General features: G+C 41.3%; 1 protein-coding gene across 1 annotated transcript; it reads right to left on the bottom strand.

Moving 5' to 3' along the window:
• Nucleotides 1-632: 632 nt before the first annotated feature.
• On the bottom strand, nucleotides 633-9,219 carry LOC129242820 (uncharacterized). The gene is made up of 4 exons (XM_054879678.1): nucleotides 9,053-9,219; nucleotides 2,694-4,526; nucleotides 2,292-2,412; nucleotides 633-2,219 (listed from the first exon to the last, which is right to left on the bottom strand). Exons 1-4 carry the CDS (start codon nucleotides 9,217-9,219, stop codon nucleotides 633-635), a joined length of 3,708 nt encoding a protein of 1,235 aa, XP_054735653.1.
• Nucleotides 9,220-20,676: the final 11,457 nt, after the last annotated feature.

Here is a 20,676-nt window from a genome sequence, read left to right as displayed (position 1 = left end):
AATAATCATGAGTGATGAGGCCCATTTCCATCTTAGCGGGTACGTAAATAAGCAAAATTTACGCTTCTGGGGACTGAAAACCCGCGTGTAAGCCACGAAGAGCCATTACACCTGCTCAAAGTCACTGTATGGTGTGCTGTTTTCGCTGGAGAAGTCATCGGACCTTTTTTCTTCGAAAACGTCGCTGGCCAAACGGTTACTGTGAATGGTGAGCGCTACAGAGCAATGATCAACGAGTTCGGCGGCCATTTACATGATATCATATTCTCGACTTGATGTAAAAAAAATTAAAGGACCAAAAAAAAAATAATCCACAAGAAGAATCAAAGTTTTTCATTTTTTTTTAAATTACAGCCAAAAATCATCGCAAGGTGACTTTTGCGCCACCTTGTATATCAATTTTTGTATTTTACTTTATTAAATAAATAATGTCGTTAAACTAATTTCATTAATGAATTAATTATTTGTGCATTCAAATTTTTTAGTTAATCAAATTATTTACACACTTCCCTTTCGAAGTCTAAAAACTTGTTCTTCAATTTGCTTAAGAAATAAAAAAAATGCCTCTTATGGGTTAAACTCCAATGCTGACTATGCAAATATGGAGAAATTGAATTCTCCTTCATTGACCCTTATAAATACACCTTGCGCCCATCTGGCGTAATATAGTGCGTTGTCACCCCCTGTGCATTGGTCACATAAATATTGTGATCATTCTCACTGCCACGAGGCGAGCGCGTTGTCGTCTGATAACGACTGCCATAACGGTTATTACTAACATAACTCTTATTTGGGTAATCGTAGCGATTACCCGATGAGGTAGCAGCGTAACTGGGACGCTTCTTATAATTTTCAGATGAGCTGCTGGAGGAGTAACGATTTTTGTTGTAATTAGCTGAAGAAGACGGGCTCGATTGGGTATAACGATTGTCATTATCACTCGGGTATGTGTCAGCGCCACGATTGTAATGCAATCGGTTATCGCCGTATACCTGCAGGCGTGTACTATGATGCGTAGTGTGTTGTTGTTGGTGCGTTGAGGACTCACTATAGTAGATGGGACCCAACTGCTTGTCACCATCAAAATTATCGCTATCATCTGCGGTGGCATCAATGTCATTGTACACCGGCCGATGGCTGTCGGATACCACAAAATGATCTGCATCCGCATTTTGCATATAATCGGCATAGTTCGAGGCATATAGAATGGGTCTATTTAGAATTTTACCCTTGCGTATGTGCTTATCGTAGTGATCTGGGAAGATCACGCGTTCACCGTTTTGTTCGTTATATTCCGCATTGACTTCTTCGCGTGGTTGGCGTGTGGGGTCATAGCCACTACTTTCACTGGGTTCTTTGAAGAGCACAGTCTTAGTGCGGCGCGTTGGCTTTTTATAGTGTTCGGCTTCAAAGTGTACTGTATTGCTTGGCTTCTCGGTTTCACGCAAATTTGTCACGTCACTATTGTAGCTCTCATTTTCATCACGAAAGCGCACCACTTTGTCGCCTTGGGTATCCAGTGACTCGCTGTAAGCCGCACTCTCTTCCACTTGGGCATCTGCGCCAGTCGGAAATTTCAGTTTCTTTTCCAATCTGTCTGCATTAAATTTATTGATAACTTCTTCCAGATAGATGTCTTTCAAACGCTCTGTCTCTATCTGCCCTTCGTTTTCCGGAAAGAAATGCTGATTATGTTCGCCACTTTTGAATACTACACGTCCTTGTGTGTCGCCATATTCGGCGCTTGCAAGCGATTCGCTAGTCGCCTGCTCATCTTCAAAGTCTACCACTCCGTGCGTATCCTCTTCATCCTCAGAGTCGTGAAAGTCTTCCGAATCGGTATCGAGTGGAAATTTTATGTGCGCCTTTTCATTTTTCGGTGCATCCTCGAAACTAATCGCGCGTTTAGCACGACTGCTCCTACGCTGATACTCAACGCCACTGATATATTCAGAGAGTATATTGCTAAAGAAATTGCCAATGCCCTGCGTAATGTCGAAGCTGGCGAGTGTGGGTGGTGGCGTGGGACGTGGTGTTGTGGTGGTTACAGGCGGATCGGCGCCGGTTAGCGCAGAAAGCAAACTGAAGAGTGAAGTGCCACCAGACGAGCTGGACGAGCTGTGAGTTTGCTGCGAAACGCTGGGCTTTTGTTCCTCCGACTCGCTGAAGAACTTGAAGAAGCCACCGCGATGGTTGTTCAGGTAGTAGAGTATCTCGTACTAAAGTGTGCGTGCAAGGAAAGGTCATACCAGTGAGTTGATAGGAAAATTACAGTATTTATGTAGGCTTACCTCATTCTTCGGACACTTAGCATACGTTTGCGTACAGCTGCGCTCTCCACCGCTAATGCCCAGCAACGCTGCACGTCCGTAAATGAGCGCTGGCGACTGTGCTGGAAAGCCGGCAAGGAAGCTGTAAACGGCAAGTAAGAAGGAAATTGCATTAAATACGCAAGTTTATGGATCTAGCAAGTACATCAATTCAAATTTTAAACGAAGTACAGCATACACCGCATACACCAACACATTTGCCTTCGAATGCGCCTGGCGTTCAAAAGCAATCACTGCTCGGTATTACTGCTAATACCGAGCAACATTAAAATTGAATTACTCTTACCCCAATCTAAGTTTTCTTACAAGCATTCTATGCGTACCCTCCTATGCTTCTCTTGCCACGTACTCACACATACTCACTTCGTTATCGCCGGTGACGTGATGAAGTTAGGCAACTGTCCACGTTGTGTTTGACTAGCAATCATATTGCACAGCACCTTCGGCACGCATTCCAAGTCATCATTCCGTGCGATATTCTCTAAAGCTTTTATGAGTTGCATGTTCGGTGGGCGACCTCCACTGCCCAACGGGCGCGTACCAGTTAAAGCGTGCAGCAGACCACCACCACCGCCATTGCCGCCCAAGAGTAGGTTAGTGAATTGTGGCGCATACTGTTGTGTGCCACTGAAGATGGAGGCTAAGGTAGCCAAGCCGCTCATGCCACCACTAATACCACCAGCAGTTGGCTGCTGCAGCTGGTATTGGGGCGGGGGTGGCCGATAATTTGGTGGCGGTGGGTAATGCTGCGAAGGTGGGTAATTCTGTGAGGCTGGGTAACTCTGCGGAGCTGGGTAGTTCTGCGTTTCTGGGTAAAATGGTGACGTTGGGTAATACTGTCCGGGTGGGGGTCTCTGACCGCTACCTACGGCTGATTGCTGTACTGAGGGTGGTGGTATTTCTCCCAATTGATACTCATAGTAATTATTGTTGTAGTTTGGTGGGCGTCTTATCGGTTCATTGCCTTGCGGGTAGTAAGGCGGTGCTGGTCGTACTGGAGCCGATGGCGCTGCGGGCGGACGTGGTGTAACATACAGAATATCGTTGCTGTAATGTGGTGGTGGACGCTTGTAATAGCCCCCACCAAGATCGCCCGCCTTACCGCCGCTTCCAGCGCCATTCAAATAATTACCAAACTTGTTTGCATAATTAGAAGACGTCAGCTCTGGTCTGTTGAACGTTATTGCAGCCATCGTTGTTGTTGCTGTTACTGTTGGCGCTGCTGGTGCTGGTGGCGTTGCATATGCTGATTGCTGGTAATTTGGTGTGTTGTCTTCTTGTCGTTGCGGTGATTGGAAATTCGATGTTTGCTGTTTATAGTAACTGGGCGGTGGGTAATCATGTGAATCGTAAGAAAGCTTTGTAATCGTACTTGGCGATACACCCAATTTACCCTGGAACGGACGTTCCGTTTGTGTATCACCATCACGTCGATTATAGTCGCTGGTGGGTGGTGTGGGCACGGTGCTGTCAACCATTTCATATCTGTTGCTATACACCGGTCGCTGATTGTAAGACGCACCCAGTTGTTCATCAAACACATATCCAGGCCGTTTATGCTCGCCTCCTGGTCTCTGCTGATTATACGTAGTAGGTGGTTGTTGTTGTTCGGCACCCACTACCAACATGGATTGCACTGTGTACTCTTGCGGTCTGCCAGCCTCAGAATATTGCACTTCGTATATCGGTTCGGGTGCTGGACGATAGTCGTGTTGGCGCTGACTGGTATTGATCTTATTAGTGTAAGGGTCTCGATAGATAAGTATGGGTGTTGTGTGTAATTGAGCGGGCACTAACGATTGCTGTGTAGACGACGGTGACGGTGCGTTGGTGTAGAGGTACTTTTGTATATCAGTGTTTGTAGTTACGACGGCTGAGGCAGCTGTTGCTTGCTCCTTTTTATGTGGAAAGCTGAATTGCTTTTCTTCTTTTCCATAGGAGACTGAGCCATAAGGACTACCTTTGCTATTGTGCTGTGTATGATAGTTGGGTTCAAGGTAACTGGGCGGATATTTTTTGTATGTTGACTGTGCATCTGATGGTGTAAACGAGATAATTTGTGATGGACGAAAATTGCCATTGTCACCTGTAGACTGACGGCGCTGTACGTTGTTGCTGGTCGGGGCTGAAGTTTCTTCTTTTACTTCGGAAAGCAGCTGTGAGGGACGAAAGTCTTCGTTGTAGGGCGCTGAGTAGCTGCAAGTGGAAAAAATAAAATGAAATAAAAGGAAAATTATGAGGGGTCTATTGTATTTTGAATGAGTTTTGTTTTTCTAGGGCCATGCTAGTGAGCTTTACTAACGAAACCGTTGGCTAAACAATGTAATCGAGCATTGCGAAGCACAAGTGGAAGGGAGCTTGGAAGTCGGTGTGACCATATCGGAAAGCTCCGACTTCGCTAAATGAAAAGTCTCCGATACAGCAAAGGCCATAGGCTACCAAACCCTGATAAGTAAAACTACTGAAAATCCAAAGCTAAAAACAAAATCTTTCGACCCACTCTTCGATGCAAAAGGATCATAGGCTATGTATTCAGATTCAAAGTACATTTTAACATCTACCACACCCATCGTAAAGGGATAGCACTGAAAATCTAAAACCGCTGTGTGATAATAAGTTCAAAAAGGCGGAAGCGCCCATGAGTAAGGAGGTGAACTTCATCATGTCGCAGGTTGATAGCGAAGCTAGTGTTACTTCTTATATCGCGAGTCTCTCTTCAGTATGGGACAGCTATTCAAAAGGAAAGAGAAAGAGAGGCTCTAGTCTTTTTACGCCATTTTGGCCGCGTTAAGCAAAGTCTTCAACTACGGACTGCATTAACGTCGGGGCTCTATAGAAGATCGCAGAGGATGTGAATCCTTTGGATACATTTTCAGCACTTTTGCATATGCTAGTTTTTCATTCCCCCTGGAGCAAAAGTATTTTTTAACTTACAGGGTCCGGAACTCGAGTGTAACCAACTTCAGACCTGTTAGTTGGCTAAATAACAGTTCAGAGTTTTGTTTACAAGTGCGCGGAAGCATTTCGCCGAGAGCAAGCGCGAAAAAAGAAAATCAGCAGTGGATTTCAAACGTAAGTGCCAATTAAATGGCGAAAGAACTGAAAATACCTCAAAGTCAAGCCCTATAAGATTCAAAAGGCGCATGATCTCACACCAAAGCAGCAACAAGTCAGACTTGAGACAGCGCAGGAGTTGCTTCCCTAGGCCGAAAGCGGTCAATATCCGAACATTGTGTTTTTTGAAGGGAACATTTTTCAAATTAAGCAATTCGTGAACTCCCAAAACGATCAGGTTTATTTGACCGACCGTTCATACGAGAATTTGAGCCATCGATTGGGCACCAGGAGGTAGCACCCGCCACAAGTAAGGGTTTGGGCCGCTGTAACCGCAGATTGGCGCTCTCCAATCGTTTTCATCGAGCTTGGCGTCAGGCGTCAAGATAAATGCGAAATATTATCGGGAAAGTATTCTGAAGGTTGCTTTGAAGCCGTGGGCAGACAAACATTTAGGTGGCAGACCATGGACTTTTCAATAAGACTCGGCACCATTTCATAAAGCTCGAGTGCACTAAGAATGGCTAAAAATCGACGTTCCGAACTTTATAACGTCCACACCAAAGGCTCTCAAATTCACCAGACGCGAATCCGATGGATAATTCTCTTTGAGCCATTTTGAAGGGCAAAGTCCGACCTAAAAGAGGAAAAGCGCTGAAAAAAGTCACATTCGGGCAGCTTGCGATTCGTTCCTCGACCATCTCAAGGCCATAGGCAAGGCAAAAGGTGGTCATATCGAGCAAAAGTAAATTGATTCTTAATTCTGTATTATTTTTACACATTTTTTACTTTGAATTTAACAAAAGAATTTTCGAAACTAAAGTTTTGGCGTTTTTAATTGGTTACATTTTGAGTGCCGGACCGTGTATCACAGCCCTTCACTTCATCAGCTGAGTTTGGTTTAGTGAAGTTTGGACTTTACACGTTGACATCAAACCCTAATAGAAAACCTTTGGCTTGCAATCGAGTTGTTTCAGTAATCTCGGTAATCTCTTCATAATTCGTGTACGTAAAGGTTGGTCGCTATAGTGTTTTTTTTTATCAGATGTTATTCTGACAGTGACAGCTCTTTACCGCTGGAAATTTTGATATAATCTTAGTATAATATCTTCGCTGAGCGAAATGAATTGCTTTACGCTTGAACAACGTAAAGCAAACATATTTCTGAAGTCTGTATTGTATAGCCCAAACTGTCCGTTTATTGAAAATAAGTCAACATCAAATTTTCTGATGAAGCTGATTTTCGGCGGCTATGTTAACATGTTAACAAACTGATACATAAGGCAATCTGGAAACCTACACTTGGTCGTCGAGAGACCAATGCACCCTCAGGACAGTTTCATACCGATCAGTGGCCCATTTTGTCTTTGAAAATGCTCCTGGAAACGCCATTTCCAGTTTTAATGGTGAGGCATGATAATAATTTTTCTTGTAATTTGGAAAACTGGACTTTGACGATCTTTGGGTTTAGTAGGATGGCGCGCCATGCCATGCAGTCCATGCCGCAATCGTTAATTTGAGCGCCAAGCTCGGTAATCGTGTTATCAGCCGACTCGGCGATGTCAATCGGCCGCCACGGAGCTGCGATTTCACGTCGTGAGACTTTGTTTGTGAGGTACTGTGAAGGACCGATGTAAAGCGAACCATCGATTAACAATTCAGGTCCATAAGGCAAATATCGCACAAATCATTTCTAAGATAGAACCAGAAATCATCACGAAGGTTTAGTTAACTCTTTTTTAATTTTTAAATAAACCACCCGAACACCCTGTATCTTCTTTCTCAAATTATTATAAACAGGGTGGTAGTACCAAAAGCAAAACACGTAATGAGTTCTCGGTTAGTATCAGCTGAGGAGGTTTGAGAAAGAGCTCGAAGAGCTAAGGCCACTAAATCGAATAACTTCCCATATATCTGGGTATTGTGGTTCTTTAAATGAGCAGTACGAGAAGATTTGGATTGTCTTGAGAGTCTGTGGTCTACTCCTGGAGAGATGGGTCTCATATCAACTCAACGAGCGCTGGGTTAGTGCCAAACGAGCAAAGTCGCGAGATCGCTTTGGCCACAGTTGGATCGGAGGTGCTCGAAGGAGCTTCTAAGTCTAACAAAGCCGCAGCTTACGAATTTGGGAGTTATGCTTACCGGACAGTGTCCGTTAAGTGTCCCTGCAGTGATACTTCGAATTGCTTCAAGCCCTTTTTGCAGAAGCTGCCTAAGGGATGAGGCGGAATCATCTCAGAATCTTCTACTCAGCTGCCCTGTTCTCGTCGGGTAAATATTTCGACATAGGGGCTATCACTTTTTTGCTACACCTGCGAATATTGCGGCAACCACTTTTCATCAGCCACTGTTGGTCGTGAACCTCTAATCCAAAGCACCTTCTTCCTTTTTACACCTATGTGTTTTGTTTTTCTTCTGTTTCGTTCTCCCCCTGTATGACAAGACGATGGTCGAATTTCAATTATTTGTCCAAGTGGACCCCTCGCAAGGGCAGCCATTTTTTGTATGCCTGGGGACCTGAAATTGACTTTAGAGCTATGCTCCAATTGACTCTTTTTCTTAGAAGCTTCTGTCCGTTTCGTGTCGTGCTAGAATGAATTGCGAAAGAAAGCGTTTCATCCAAATTAACCCGTCCAATTGCACAAATATTTATTTTCTCCTTGGTATTAAAGACTTAAGGCAAGGTTGTCCCCTTTCGCCCCTTCTCTTTGCCATCGTCCTTGATGATGTCATGAGCCAGCTGATCTTGCACAAAAAAGGCATCGTAAGGAGTTTTACCAAACATCATGAGGACCTGGACTTCGCCGATGACATCTGCCTCCTCTCTCACAAAGTGTCTTACATGCAAGCGAAGGCGAGCAAACTTGTCGCTCTGGCACGCACTATCGGACTGGAGGTTAACATCGCCAAAACCAAGGTCATGAGATTTAACCACAATAACGCACGGAAGATATTGGTTGAGGGATGCAGATGGTGGAGCAGATGAAGATGTCAACTACAGGATAAAGAAAGCAAGGGGCACTCGGACGAATGCATATAGTATGGGGGAGCTCGCAAATCTCCAGACGCACTTCTCTACGAATATTCGGCTCATGCGTAAAATCCGTATTGTTGTACGGAAGCGAAACATGGCTGGTTTCTAACACTATCACACAGATGCTACAATCCTTCATCAACAAATGCCTCCTCATCGTCTGCAGAATATTCTGACCAAACACCATCAGTAGATAAGCAAATCGAACGCAGAAAGTGGCGATGGATAGGCCACACATTGAGAAAACCATCAGTTAGCATCACGAGAATGTTACTGGACTGGAACCCCCAAGAGAGCAGAGGTCGCGGTCGAACAAAAACACTTGGAGAAGGTCGATGCAGCGCGAACTAGCAGATGTCGACATCTCATCGAAATGAAAAACTTAAAAGTCTTACATATAAAGCATACTTTTTTAAATAAATGCAATAAATATCAACGCTTAGTTTCTCTGCTTCTTCCTAATTTTCTGTACTTAGTTTTTTTTGAATTTGTGTATGATTTCTGCTCAATGACCTCGCGTGCCTTTGAACCTCATCCAGTGTATATAAAAAGTATCAGCAATAATTTCCTCAAAGAACTTTTCTCATTACTCATTATGCGCTCACTTACCACAACTTCTCTTACCCCAACTTACCTTTCATAATCAGCGATAGCTCCCACATTGCTGCTACCCATCACCAGCACCGCACTGCCACCACCACCTGCAGTACTAGCCGTATTACGTATGCCCGCCACGTAGACAGCAAACGTTATAATTAGAGTTGCAATTTGTTGCATACATTTCGGCGGTGAGAACAACATTTTAGCAAACCTTCTTGCTACTTATGATATGCTGCACAGACGGCAAAAATTGCTAAGACGGCGAAATAGAGAAAAAATATATATATAATAAAAGAAAAAAAAGAAAAAATTAGTCGCGTACTCATGCAACACTTGTCACCACTTGACTTTGAATTATTCCAGGCAATCAGACAGCAGCAACTTCTCTTGGCAACTCCCTGAACTCTCACGCCACACGCACACCTTGAAGTGCTGCTTTCTTTTCGCCTCAAGCGTGTCGTTGCACGCGCCAAAACAATTCGCACTTGTCCTCCGTCTGCTGGCGCTTTTGTTGCTAACACTTTTATGTAGGAGCTCGTTTTGGATTTTACTTGGTTTTGAAGCAAATGTCAACGTTGCCGAAGTCAGCAATTCATAAACATAAGCCAACAGCAATTGCGCTGAGACAAGAGATGATAGTCTTTAACTAATGTACTTATAAGCTGTCAGCGGCGGTCAGGGTATGGGTTAGAGTTTCAGGTTGCAAGTCTGCAGCGCGTTGCCACTTGGCACCTCGCTATGCTTTTTTTATGAAGAATGTGTGTATGTCTTCGCGTTCACTAACCCTCATGCCACGATTTGTTGCTATTTGAGTATATCATATCTTGGAATTCGGAATGTAGAAAAATTGCAGCTTTTCTTGTCATCCGCGGCTAGTCCTTGGAGATCACGCTTTCAAATACACAGTCTCGTATTTGCATTGGCATTTAAGTTGCAACGATTTGCACTACTTTCCACTCCTCTATCGCTCCTTTTCCTTTTACGCTGCTATGCGTGTACCACAACTTCTTGGCAATTCTCACGTGCTCATCTGGGACGATAAATACTTTAGTTGATTTTCCCTCAAGTTTAGTATTTGCGCCAAGTTTTATTGGTCTGCTCGTAGCGTATTTGCTTTGCTTTGCTTACACTCCCCGCATTTGCTACTTCTCTACCACCTGATTTTGGCGCAAATTTAATTTTTCCTGATTATGCAACGTCACAGCATTCCTTGCATTCATTGCATTCGCCGGCTGCCTTGGCGTCCTTAGTGGATTATGTTGATTTGGTGTGTACAATTTTTCTGCGCCTTGGAGTTCGGTGTTGCCTGCAAAGTTGACAGGATAATAAATGAAAAAGTCAGTTTAGTAGTTGAAATGTTGCATAATGAAAATGATGGCGAGTGAGTGAGGTATGCCCTCTACATCTAGTGGCATAGAAATTATTGCATGCAAATTATTCAAATTATGTTGATTGAGTTGCGTTATGAGTGTTGTGACTGCCTGTACGTGAGGTGTATTAATGAAAATATGAGAAGCATAAAATGTTGGTGTGAGATTTCCACTAATACTCATCAACTAAATATGCGTTATTATATTTATTAGACTTGCAATACGAGGTAACTATACTGTGGGTAGCTTGAAAAGGTATATATATTTTGTTAGTTATAAATTTAATATTTTTTCACTTCTCAATTCCCACGCGGTCAGACTAAACACTGCGTTTTTTTCAATTGACGGATTTAAAGAAAAAAATTTTAAAATTTTGAAGTGTCAGCGAATTCTCAATACATCTCTTTCAGAAGACTCAAAGAAGTTCTACTATTTCATAATCCTGACTGCTTTCTATGAACCTATCATGCGGGCAGACCACCACCAGATATTTGAGAAATACGGCTAAGAAGTTTTTGAAAGATTGCGTTTTTCAATTGAGTTATAGCTAAAGCTTTAAAAAGAAAATTAATTAAAATGTTAAGGTCTCAGCGAGTTCTTAACGCAGATTTCGGAAGACTCAAATTCTATGGACTTATCATACGGGCTGAAAAAAAAACTGTTTGAAAGAAAGGCACCTATGAAGTTTTTGAAAGGCTGCATATTTCAATTGCTTGATAGGTACAGACTTAGAAAGTAAATTAAAAAATTTCCCGAGTTCCCAACGCACCTTTTTCGGAAGACTCAAAAATATTCTCCCTTTTCATTATCCTGAATACCTTCTATGGACCTATCATGCGGGCTGGTTGCATCCAGCTATTTGAAAAACAAGGCAGTTATGAGAGCTGCAGAGAGAAGTGTAAACAGAAGCTACCAAATAACAGTGAACTCTCTAGTTAGTTATCATTAGATTCGATTAGATTTGCGGCGGGTTGGACCGGTCCGAGCACTCAGTCAGGAAGCCCCTTCTACTACACCCTATATACACACAACAGGGGAAAAGGGAACTACCCCAACTGCTGGCTTGGAAGCGCTTTTAAATTTACCACTGCTGCATTTAGCAATACAAGAGGAAGCTACTATGCAAGCACTCTCTTTGCATATGAAAGAAAAACTTAAACCAGGAGATCTTACTGAACACCTTAATATCTTGAACAGGGTTCAACATGCAGTATATAGGGATAAAAATCGATTTTTTTTTTGCATGTTATTGTAGTAAAACATTTCAAAAATACCGTGTTAAAATTTTAAGTCAATCCGAGCAAAACTTTTTAAGTTATAGAGCATAAAGCCGAGCCGCCTCAAACATCTGCCGAGACGCAGCAGTTGCGCGCGTAGTCCAAACTACGAACTTTAAACGCGGTTTTCTCGAACCTTTTTTTTTAAAGTGCGTTGTCAACCGATCCTTTTGAAATTTTGCACACATATTTTACATATAAAAAACCTCCCCCCAACGTTTTTTTTTCGCCATTTTTTTTTATATTAAGGTGGTTTTACACCTACAAAATGGCGGCATTTTTTCGTCAAAAATCACTTTTTACTTCAAACGACTACCAAATGGCTGAAAATGAAAATAAATCGTCAAAATAAACGTTGGGGGGAAGTTTAACTCATACTTTAACTAAATCATTCGATTTTTTTGATTTCAGATGATTCTACGCTGAGATATGCTGACTACTGCAAAATGTATTTTTGAAAAGACGTCTACGTAAATGTGCTCTCATTCGCTCATTTTGCAATAGTTTTACATGAAAATTTTATCAAATATTCTTGAAATGTTACTTTATATAATAATATGCAACAACTTTTAATAAACTGACTTGAACCGTTTCGCTACAATAAATTCATGAAAAAAGTGTTTTTTTTAGCGTTTATCCCTTACCCCCCCCTTAACAAAAATACCATAAAACAGGAAACTAAAAAATGAATCCAAACTAAAATCAGGGAACACTGGAACGGCACAAGCGGCCTTAATCGCTCCAAAAACTTGAACTTTAATGCAAACAGAGCAAAATGTGCTCTTCCCTTAGATAAAAAAGGGCCAAGATTACTTTGTGGAGCATTAACAGGTCACTGTGCCTGTAATAAACACTTCAACACAATGGGATTATCTAGTAGAAGATTATGCAGGTTCATCTGTGATGAAGAGGAGTCTATGAAACACTTAATCACCAACTGTGAAGCATTAGGCCACAGGAGACGTACCTACTAGAGGTGGAAGATCTACAATTGCTCCCTCCAAAGCTGCTGGTTCGATTCCTTGATATACTAAATAATTACGATTAAGTAATTAGGGGCACACAATAGATCAATCTAGTCGCAGTGCATAAAAGCCTTAGCCTAACCCGTAAAACCATTACCATTACCATTACTATACAAGGATAGATTACAGTGAAAGGAATTGATAGACAGGTTTGAGCTCACTTTTCCGCAAATCTTTTGGATTCTTTCATGAATCTTAAGGCGTCCGGAAGAGGAAGAGTATGAACTTTATCCATGCTCAGTTCATTGCACCCCAATTCATCAGATATTGACGTATTATCCAATTCTCCCTTAAATTAGCAATGCAAATAAATTTACTTTGTTGTTGTTCTCTTCCTCGAAAAAGTGCATTTTGTGTGGCTATTTGAAGTTATTGAACAAGTTAAAAACTGCTGAGAAAAACCTGAACTGACCCTTTCTAGAGCAGCTCAAAGTTTCTAAATAATTATATATATATGTATATATAATTGGCACTTACACCCTTTTTGGGTGTTTGACCGAGCTTCTCCTCCTATTTGTCATATACGGCAGATGGTTTTTATGAAGAGTTTTTTCTTGGCAGAGATAAACTCGGAGGTTTGCCATTGCCTGTCGAGGACCGACCGCTATTAGGCAGTTTTTTTTTGTCGGGACAACTAGCAAGTGCAGCACTCAGACATTAATTAACTCCATTGTACTAGACATGGATTCCCTTTTAATTTTCTTTAAATCTAACCGATCACCGAAGGAATCTGAGTAGATCTTTTGGTGCCAAGGAGCCAAGATGGTCGCTTCTTAACACATCAGTGCCAAAGACCTCTAACCTAATTCGAGCGAAGTGGTCTCATCCTCCTCTCCACAAGCTGGGCAGAGTACACTGTCTGAGATGTCTACCTTTGCCATGTGCTTCTGCTTAATGACACGAGGATTTGCAACAGTCGATCGGGCGTGACAGGTAACATCAGTTTAGTCCATCTGCAGCCTCTCTCAGCCCTCCAAGCACGCCTGTGGGTTGTAGTAACCCATGGCTGCAGAAGGGAGTGCCAAAACCGGTGCCGGGACAAAGAAGTTAACATCAGGCTATTATGTCTACTGACATAGTTCTGCCTGGATTTACAGGACTCGACTACCCCTGATGTGGTTGGTGCCTGTCTGAGGTCATAAGCGCAGCTTGGCTGTCGCTGCAGGCACAAATAGGTCTCCCTCTCTATCGGTTTCCCACAACAAAGTTCATCGCTTCTTGAACTGCATACACCTCCGCTTGAAACACAGATGCATGCATTCCAAGAGCAAAGTGCAGTTTTGTCCTGCTGGATTTCACGTAGATCCCAGAGCTGGAGCCTTGTTCGGTCCTGGAGCCATCCGTGAAAATTAGTCTTAGTCAGTTAGTTCCGTGTTCGTTTTCATTAGGTGCTGATTTTTAAGGCGTTTGCTCACGCATCCATCTAACAGAATAGCCGAAATAATGAAACGGGTGACTTTAATGGTTCAATAATTAAGGTAAATTTATTGAATATTTAAAGGATAAAAGTATTAAATTCAATAACAGTGCACTTCAAATTCTAAAGTAGCAACTCAACCATACGCCACCAATGCCAATCAACAACTGCCTGCACTTTCTCTCTGTCATCCCCTGTCGAAATTCCCAACAGTTGACACATCTAATTTCATATTTTCGGAAACACTGTCATGCGCCGCGGCTGAGTATAAACTAACGCTGTGCTGTTGAAGGTTTTTTCCGCACTAAACTCTATATCCATTTTAAAATTGTTTCGTTTTCAAGTAGTTCGATTTTTTACCGATAAGAAAACATAATAATTCACAGAACAAAATTTAGTAAACTATATAAGGTATATGGGCAGGAAGCTCGAATTTTGCGAAAACAATTTCGTTTCGTGTCTCAGTAAAAAAGAGGTGGGGTCAATCATACATACGTACGCACTTACTTCCTTATGATTTTGTAATTACATTTTAGTGCGTTTAGTAATAAACTTTTTATTTACCTATAGTCTTTAAGAAACCTTGCATAGACTAAACTTATATGAAAAATAACAAATGTACATAAATATTGATTATATTTGAATGCCCATAAGTCACAACCCTCATCGCGATGATCAACCAAATATTGGCTAATTAATTCAATAAAGATATTTCACGTAAGCTGATGAGTTACAAAACACTGACCTTCGCATTACGCTTTCTCTTAAAATTCCCCAAGATGTACATTACCACAAGCGTTTATGTAACTGAGCACCTACACGCCTATTATTTACTTCAAAAGCGCATCTAAGAGTGCTATGGTTGAGTAACAACATGACGAAGATGTAAAACGGTGGCATAAGCGAATTTGTTTTCGTTATGGCAAATGCCAGTTTCATATAAAAAATTGTTTGCTCGAAATAGCAGGGCAAAATATGAAGATGATATCTCTGGAAAGGTATGCTGTTTACTGCTGATTTAAATTTAAAATCTTTTGAGTGCGATGCTACACAACTCGCATTTAACCCTCCTTTGGTTGCCCAGAGCTGGCCGGACTGGCTATTTCAACTTTGCACATGAATTTAACATAATTCTATTATAGCTAACGATTTGAGCTTCCAGGTCGCTTCTTAAAATTTCATTTTCTATCGATTTATGGATATAACCTTTTAGAAAGCATCCTCGAACAAGAAGAGAAAAGGGCAGACCCGGTTGCCCAACAGAAGGTTTTAAAAGAGGTGTCCAACGGAGTGTTTAAAGTGATGATCGGAATTAGAAAGACTGGACCTAAAGTATGAAAGAACAGTATGAAAAAGTGTATTTTGAAATGGAAAGGGTATCGAAGCATTTCGGAACAATTACTACATATTTTAATAATTTCACTGAGAACCCTTGCTTTTGAAAGCGTGCAAAATGGAAAGAAAAACGGATTTTTTATTCTTGTTTTAAGTATTTCTTTTCTCATTCCATTGTTATAAAATAATTTTTTTTTTTTTTGAATGGTCTTCACATGGACAATGGTCCCCATTTTGATGAAATAAAATTTAAATGGCATACCTGTACTATTGATGTCGTTATCGTGTGAAATGCGATCATTCCGAAAAAAAATGTCAGTCTTTTTTTCGTAGTTTTAAAGTAAAAATGGGTCAAAAAACGGTTTTTCATATTTGAACGTCCGCAATTTTGTCAAATATTTTTTTTAAGATCGTAGTTCACACGATAACGACAGTCATACTGAACGAGAACCTTTTTGTCTACTTGACACCTGTGACGGATTTTAGACACCTAACGGTCAGCGACAAGCCAAATAATTCCTAGACCCAGATAGAGGAATTTATGATAAGCAACATTCGCTTAGCAGAGTAGACTTAAAACTTTGAACTGGTTACTTTATAGGGCACTGTTGCCAGAGATAAATAAATAAATAATTGGTGCGTTAACGATTCTGTTAGGTGTTTGGCCGCGCTCCTCTTCGTATTTGTGGCGTGTGGCTTGAGGTTGTTTCACAAATGGGAGGATCTACAGTTTAAAGTCGCAAATGGTTCTTCATGAGGAGTTTTTTCATGGCAGAAATACAATCAGTGGTTTGCCATGGCCTGCCGAGCGGCGACCGCTATTATATTAGAAAAACCCCGTCTATTATTGGTAGAGATATCACTTTAAAAAAAACTGATTTCCCTGATAACATCATGTGTCAATTCTGTGAAAAAGACACTGAAAATTCAGAACACATTCTTTGTGAATGTTCTGCAGTAGGCTAGGAAAAAGGCTACACCACCTTTGTGGTATTGTTTCGAGCACTCATATAAATTGTGGAATAGTAAACCTCAGATTGCGTTAAAAATTATAAAGAGCCTTAAAATATAGGGTACATCAGTAGGCTTTGCACTATAGATCTCGTTTGATAGCATAAAAAAAATAATAATAATAGGCCTCTGCCATCGTATTCGTCGAAATTTGGCACTAGTGATTTTTTCCAGTTTCCAAAACGGAAAATACCCCAAAGCTGGAAGGAAGAAGAGTTCATGTTCATGCCAAAAAGTGCATATCAGAAGTGCTTCGTGGATTAGAAAAAAAGATAGTTCCATTGTATTTTATTTCTGGGGATAGAAAAAATAAATTTTCAGAGAAAAAAAATTTGTGCTAGTTTAAAAAAAATTCAAGGAATTGTCATCAAAATGTCAATTTTTTAATTTGAACTTTTTTAATTTGAATTTTTAGCAAAATTTCGAGTATGCAGTTTTAAGGCGCATTACATTCTTACATAAAGTGGAAGTTCGAAGTGACTCAAAAATCGCTTTGATTTTTGACAATTTTTTTTTGTTTTTTTCTGGTGGTCCTGATGATTTTCTCCATAGAACGAAATAGCGGATCATAGGTTAATGGTAGTGATACGGCCTTCAGAAGTGAAGGGTAGCTGTGAATAAAAATTTATTTTAGAAATTTCCAGGCAATAATAAGCACCGGGTAAGTTTAACGCCCAAGAATTCCTACTGACAAGACACACCTTCAAATAAGAATTCCGCCCTGATTCCACAACGCAGCGTCTGTGTTAATATGAGGAGCGGCCTAAAAAACGCTTGTATTGGAAATAAGATAAGGACTCTAGGTTAACAACCAATTACTCCAAAATAACATTGTTTTTAAAACAAAACCTTTCTTTATGCGCTCAGTGATCGACGCTATAGTAATTTATCATCATCCCATCAATGTCACATTGCGTTGGAAGCATCATCATCATCAATCTAGCAAGCATCACAGTCCTGTGTGAACCATTGATTCCATTACACTTGTCCTCCACGTCACTGGGCCTTCAGCTTTTCTTTTGACATCAGAGGTGCCCATAGTTCTTCGGCCTTCTTCTGTGCCATATCTCCATTTCTTTCTCGGTCGAATTCTTCTTCTATCGCCTGGTGGATTTGTTTCGAAGATCTTTTTTACAGTTCGAAGTGACTCAAAAATCGCTTTGAGTTTTGACTATTTTTTTTTTGCTGGTGGTCCTGTTGATTTTCTCCTTAGAACGAAAGTTGACTTTGTTTTTTTACATGGGGAAAACACCCAACACCGTCACATGAGTGTTGCGCTCATTCGTAAAGTAGTTTGAGCGGAAGAGTTATTAGCTTCAACAGCATGTGGCAAAGTAACAAAACTTGCAACAAACGTAGAATTACAAATGAAATTTAAGTTATAGAACGTTGTAAACGAAGTTAATACACTTTAATGGAAGGCAGCCGAAACCCCGCATGTCCCACTCGCATCTTGTTATTGAACTTGTTGGGCCACTCGATTGTTGTTGTCGATCTTCATGCTTACTTGTTTTTATTGGTATTGGTTGGTTGCAGAATTGCAACGCTTGGGCGTGTACTGCAGCAGCAATAAAAGTGCACTGGGTAAGAGAAGCAATCGTGTCAGCAATTGTTGTTATTGCCTGGCCAGCTGTAATACAAGCGCTTTGCTGCTGCTATTGTTGTTGTTTCAGCAACAATTACAGCTTGCCAAACATTGAAATGCAACGTTTTTAGAGTGCAAAGGAGTGTCACAGCTATAGAATTCAACTCAAATATGCACACTTGCAACACACGCACACTTCTTTACGGCAATAATCGTTAAAAAGGATGCTGCACAACAAGGATGTGCTAAAGCCGCTGAGTTGCTACCACCGAAAGACTCCAACACAGCCTCCATCAGCTAGCAAATGCAGCCGGAAATTGACTAGTAACGAATGCATTTCGTTTGTTAATGTAAACTATGAACGTGCAACGCATCTTAAAACGGGTTGTACCACTTGTGTGGCGGTGGCCACAATTGTCACAGCTGACTGACAACTCAAGCGTCAACTGCATACACGACGCCAGCGTTTGTCAATTTACCATGAAGAAGTACCAATGCAAAGGGGCATTTAAAATTTTATTACAACCAGTAGAAGACGTGATTCCAGTTTGTACCGATGTGCAAGGCGTGTGGTGTTGCCACCTGCGGTGAAATTTGATACGCGCAAGCCACTACTGCCCGTGACTGCCAACGTAGCTCCTACTGCTCTTGCTGCGACATTGCTCCACATCGCGTTTCGAATCGTTGATTCAAATGGCAAAACATCGCTAATCGTATCACTCACTCAAGTCGCGCGCTTATTTCTTATTACGATCGTCTACATGTAAAGAATACGAGTATGTGTGTATGCGTTCGAGTAGTTGTGCGCTTGCAAGCCACTCTGAGTGGTATTCCGGGGGCACCAGCCGCTTGGGTTGCGCTACTCAAGTTCAAGTTTATTAGCCGGGTTTTGGTTTGCGTACGCGCAATTATTTGCATTATTTTAAAACAATTTTTCGGCACTTGGGCATGACTAATGTTATTTGCTTATTATTGCCTCCAGAGTAGAGAAACTTTCAGGCAGTACGAGAATGAAAATTGTTTGAATTTCTTAAATTACTGCTTTTCATTATATAGTGGGAAAAATATCTTTGAACGGCTTAACAGTAGTGATGGTACTACTTTTGCTAAAGAAAAATACAGAAGCGTTTACTCGAATCATTTTAAAATATTGGGTATTTAAAGCAGAAGCATTGTGTAATCTTTTCACTGTTGATAGCCATTCAAGAACGAGCAATGCCACATCCGATATCGCGCAACTTTCGAGTGCCATGGAAACCGAGCTGCAGGCTACTGGAAAGATCACAGCAATAGTGATTTTCTCCATAGAACGAAATAGCGGATCAAAGGTTACTGGTAGTAATACGACCTTCAGATATGAAAGCTAGCTGGGAATAAGTATTTATTAAAAATAAGTAGCTCCAGAAAAGCAAAGTACAGATATAATGGGCGTGGGTATGTTAAGTACTTCAAAAAATTCGCAATACCGAAAAATCCAACTGACTAAAGGCGAACAAATTCCTCCTCCAAATAAGAATTCCGCCCTAATTCCATAACGCAGCGTCTATCTTAAAATGAGGAGTGACTCAAACAACGACTTTCTTGGAAATAGAATTCTAGATAAGCTCCCCTCGAGGTTAGGGACCGTAGGCTAACAACCTATTACTCCGAAATCATATTGTTACTGCAACCAGACTTGACACTATAAACCCAGTGATCGACGCTATAGCAATTAAGCATCATCACCATCAATGTCCCATTGCGTTAGAAGCATAGTCATCATCAAAAATTCTGTGTGAACCCTTGCTTCCATTACTATTGTCCTCCAGCGGGTAGGGGAAAAGATCTCACCCGCGGTAACGCATGCCTGTCGCAAGAGGCGACTAAAATCCAGGAGAGGAAAGTTTCTCGGCTGAAAAGACCTTTTATACCCTGGGTACCTCCAGCGTCAGGGCTGTAAGCTCATCAGGATTGAGGCCAGTAAGAGCAGGTCTTCAAGTACGTTCGATGCTACTTTACCATTAAATTGGTGGTACAGGCTGAGTTGAGACAACTCCTGAATAGTGGTTCCGGCTCTGAACACAAACTCCCATAAGGATTCGTGTCAAACCTCGCGTGGCCTCCCTGCACTTGCATAGATAACCACGGGAATAAGTTTTAAGACAACTGTACATCGTGCGGAGATACAAAATATAAAAATGGAAAGTAAACAAAAACAAAAAAGCACTTAAAGGAAGGGTCGATGAGAGAAACGTGTTCAAAAGTAGCAGCAGAGTACTGCGATCTCCAGTCCTGAGCACGCTTCAATCAATCATCAAAACAGGTAAAGGAGATTACGGCGGCTCCCGAAGGCAGGCTTTAATCGATGCATCGAAACAGCTAACACAATACGCCACTCCTACACAAACCGGACTACTGTCGTACTATCACAATTTTCCAAAACAGGAGTTCGTACAAAAAAATTAGAGCCGCCGAAGAAGAATAATTTACGAAATGTAAAATAAATAAAATGAAGCTTGCGCTGCTAACGCAAAAGAACGTCAGCATAGACATAAACGACGGAGTAACAGAAGAAATTTTTTATATAATTGGCAGCTACCGACGGAACTGGATGACTGCAGAAAAAGAAATATTTTTTGAATTTAAACACTATGTGACC

Source organism: Anastrepha obliqua, chromosome 3, assembly GCF_027943255.1.
Source record: "Anastrepha obliqua isolate idAnaObli1 chromosome 3, idAnaObli1_1.0, whole genome shotgun sequence".
NCBI lineage: Eukaryota > Metazoa > Arthropoda > Insecta > Diptera > Tephritidae > Anastrepha > Anastrepha obliqua.
Note: the sequence above shows the minus strand (reverse complement) of the source record. Positions and strands in the feature narration are given on the sequence as shown.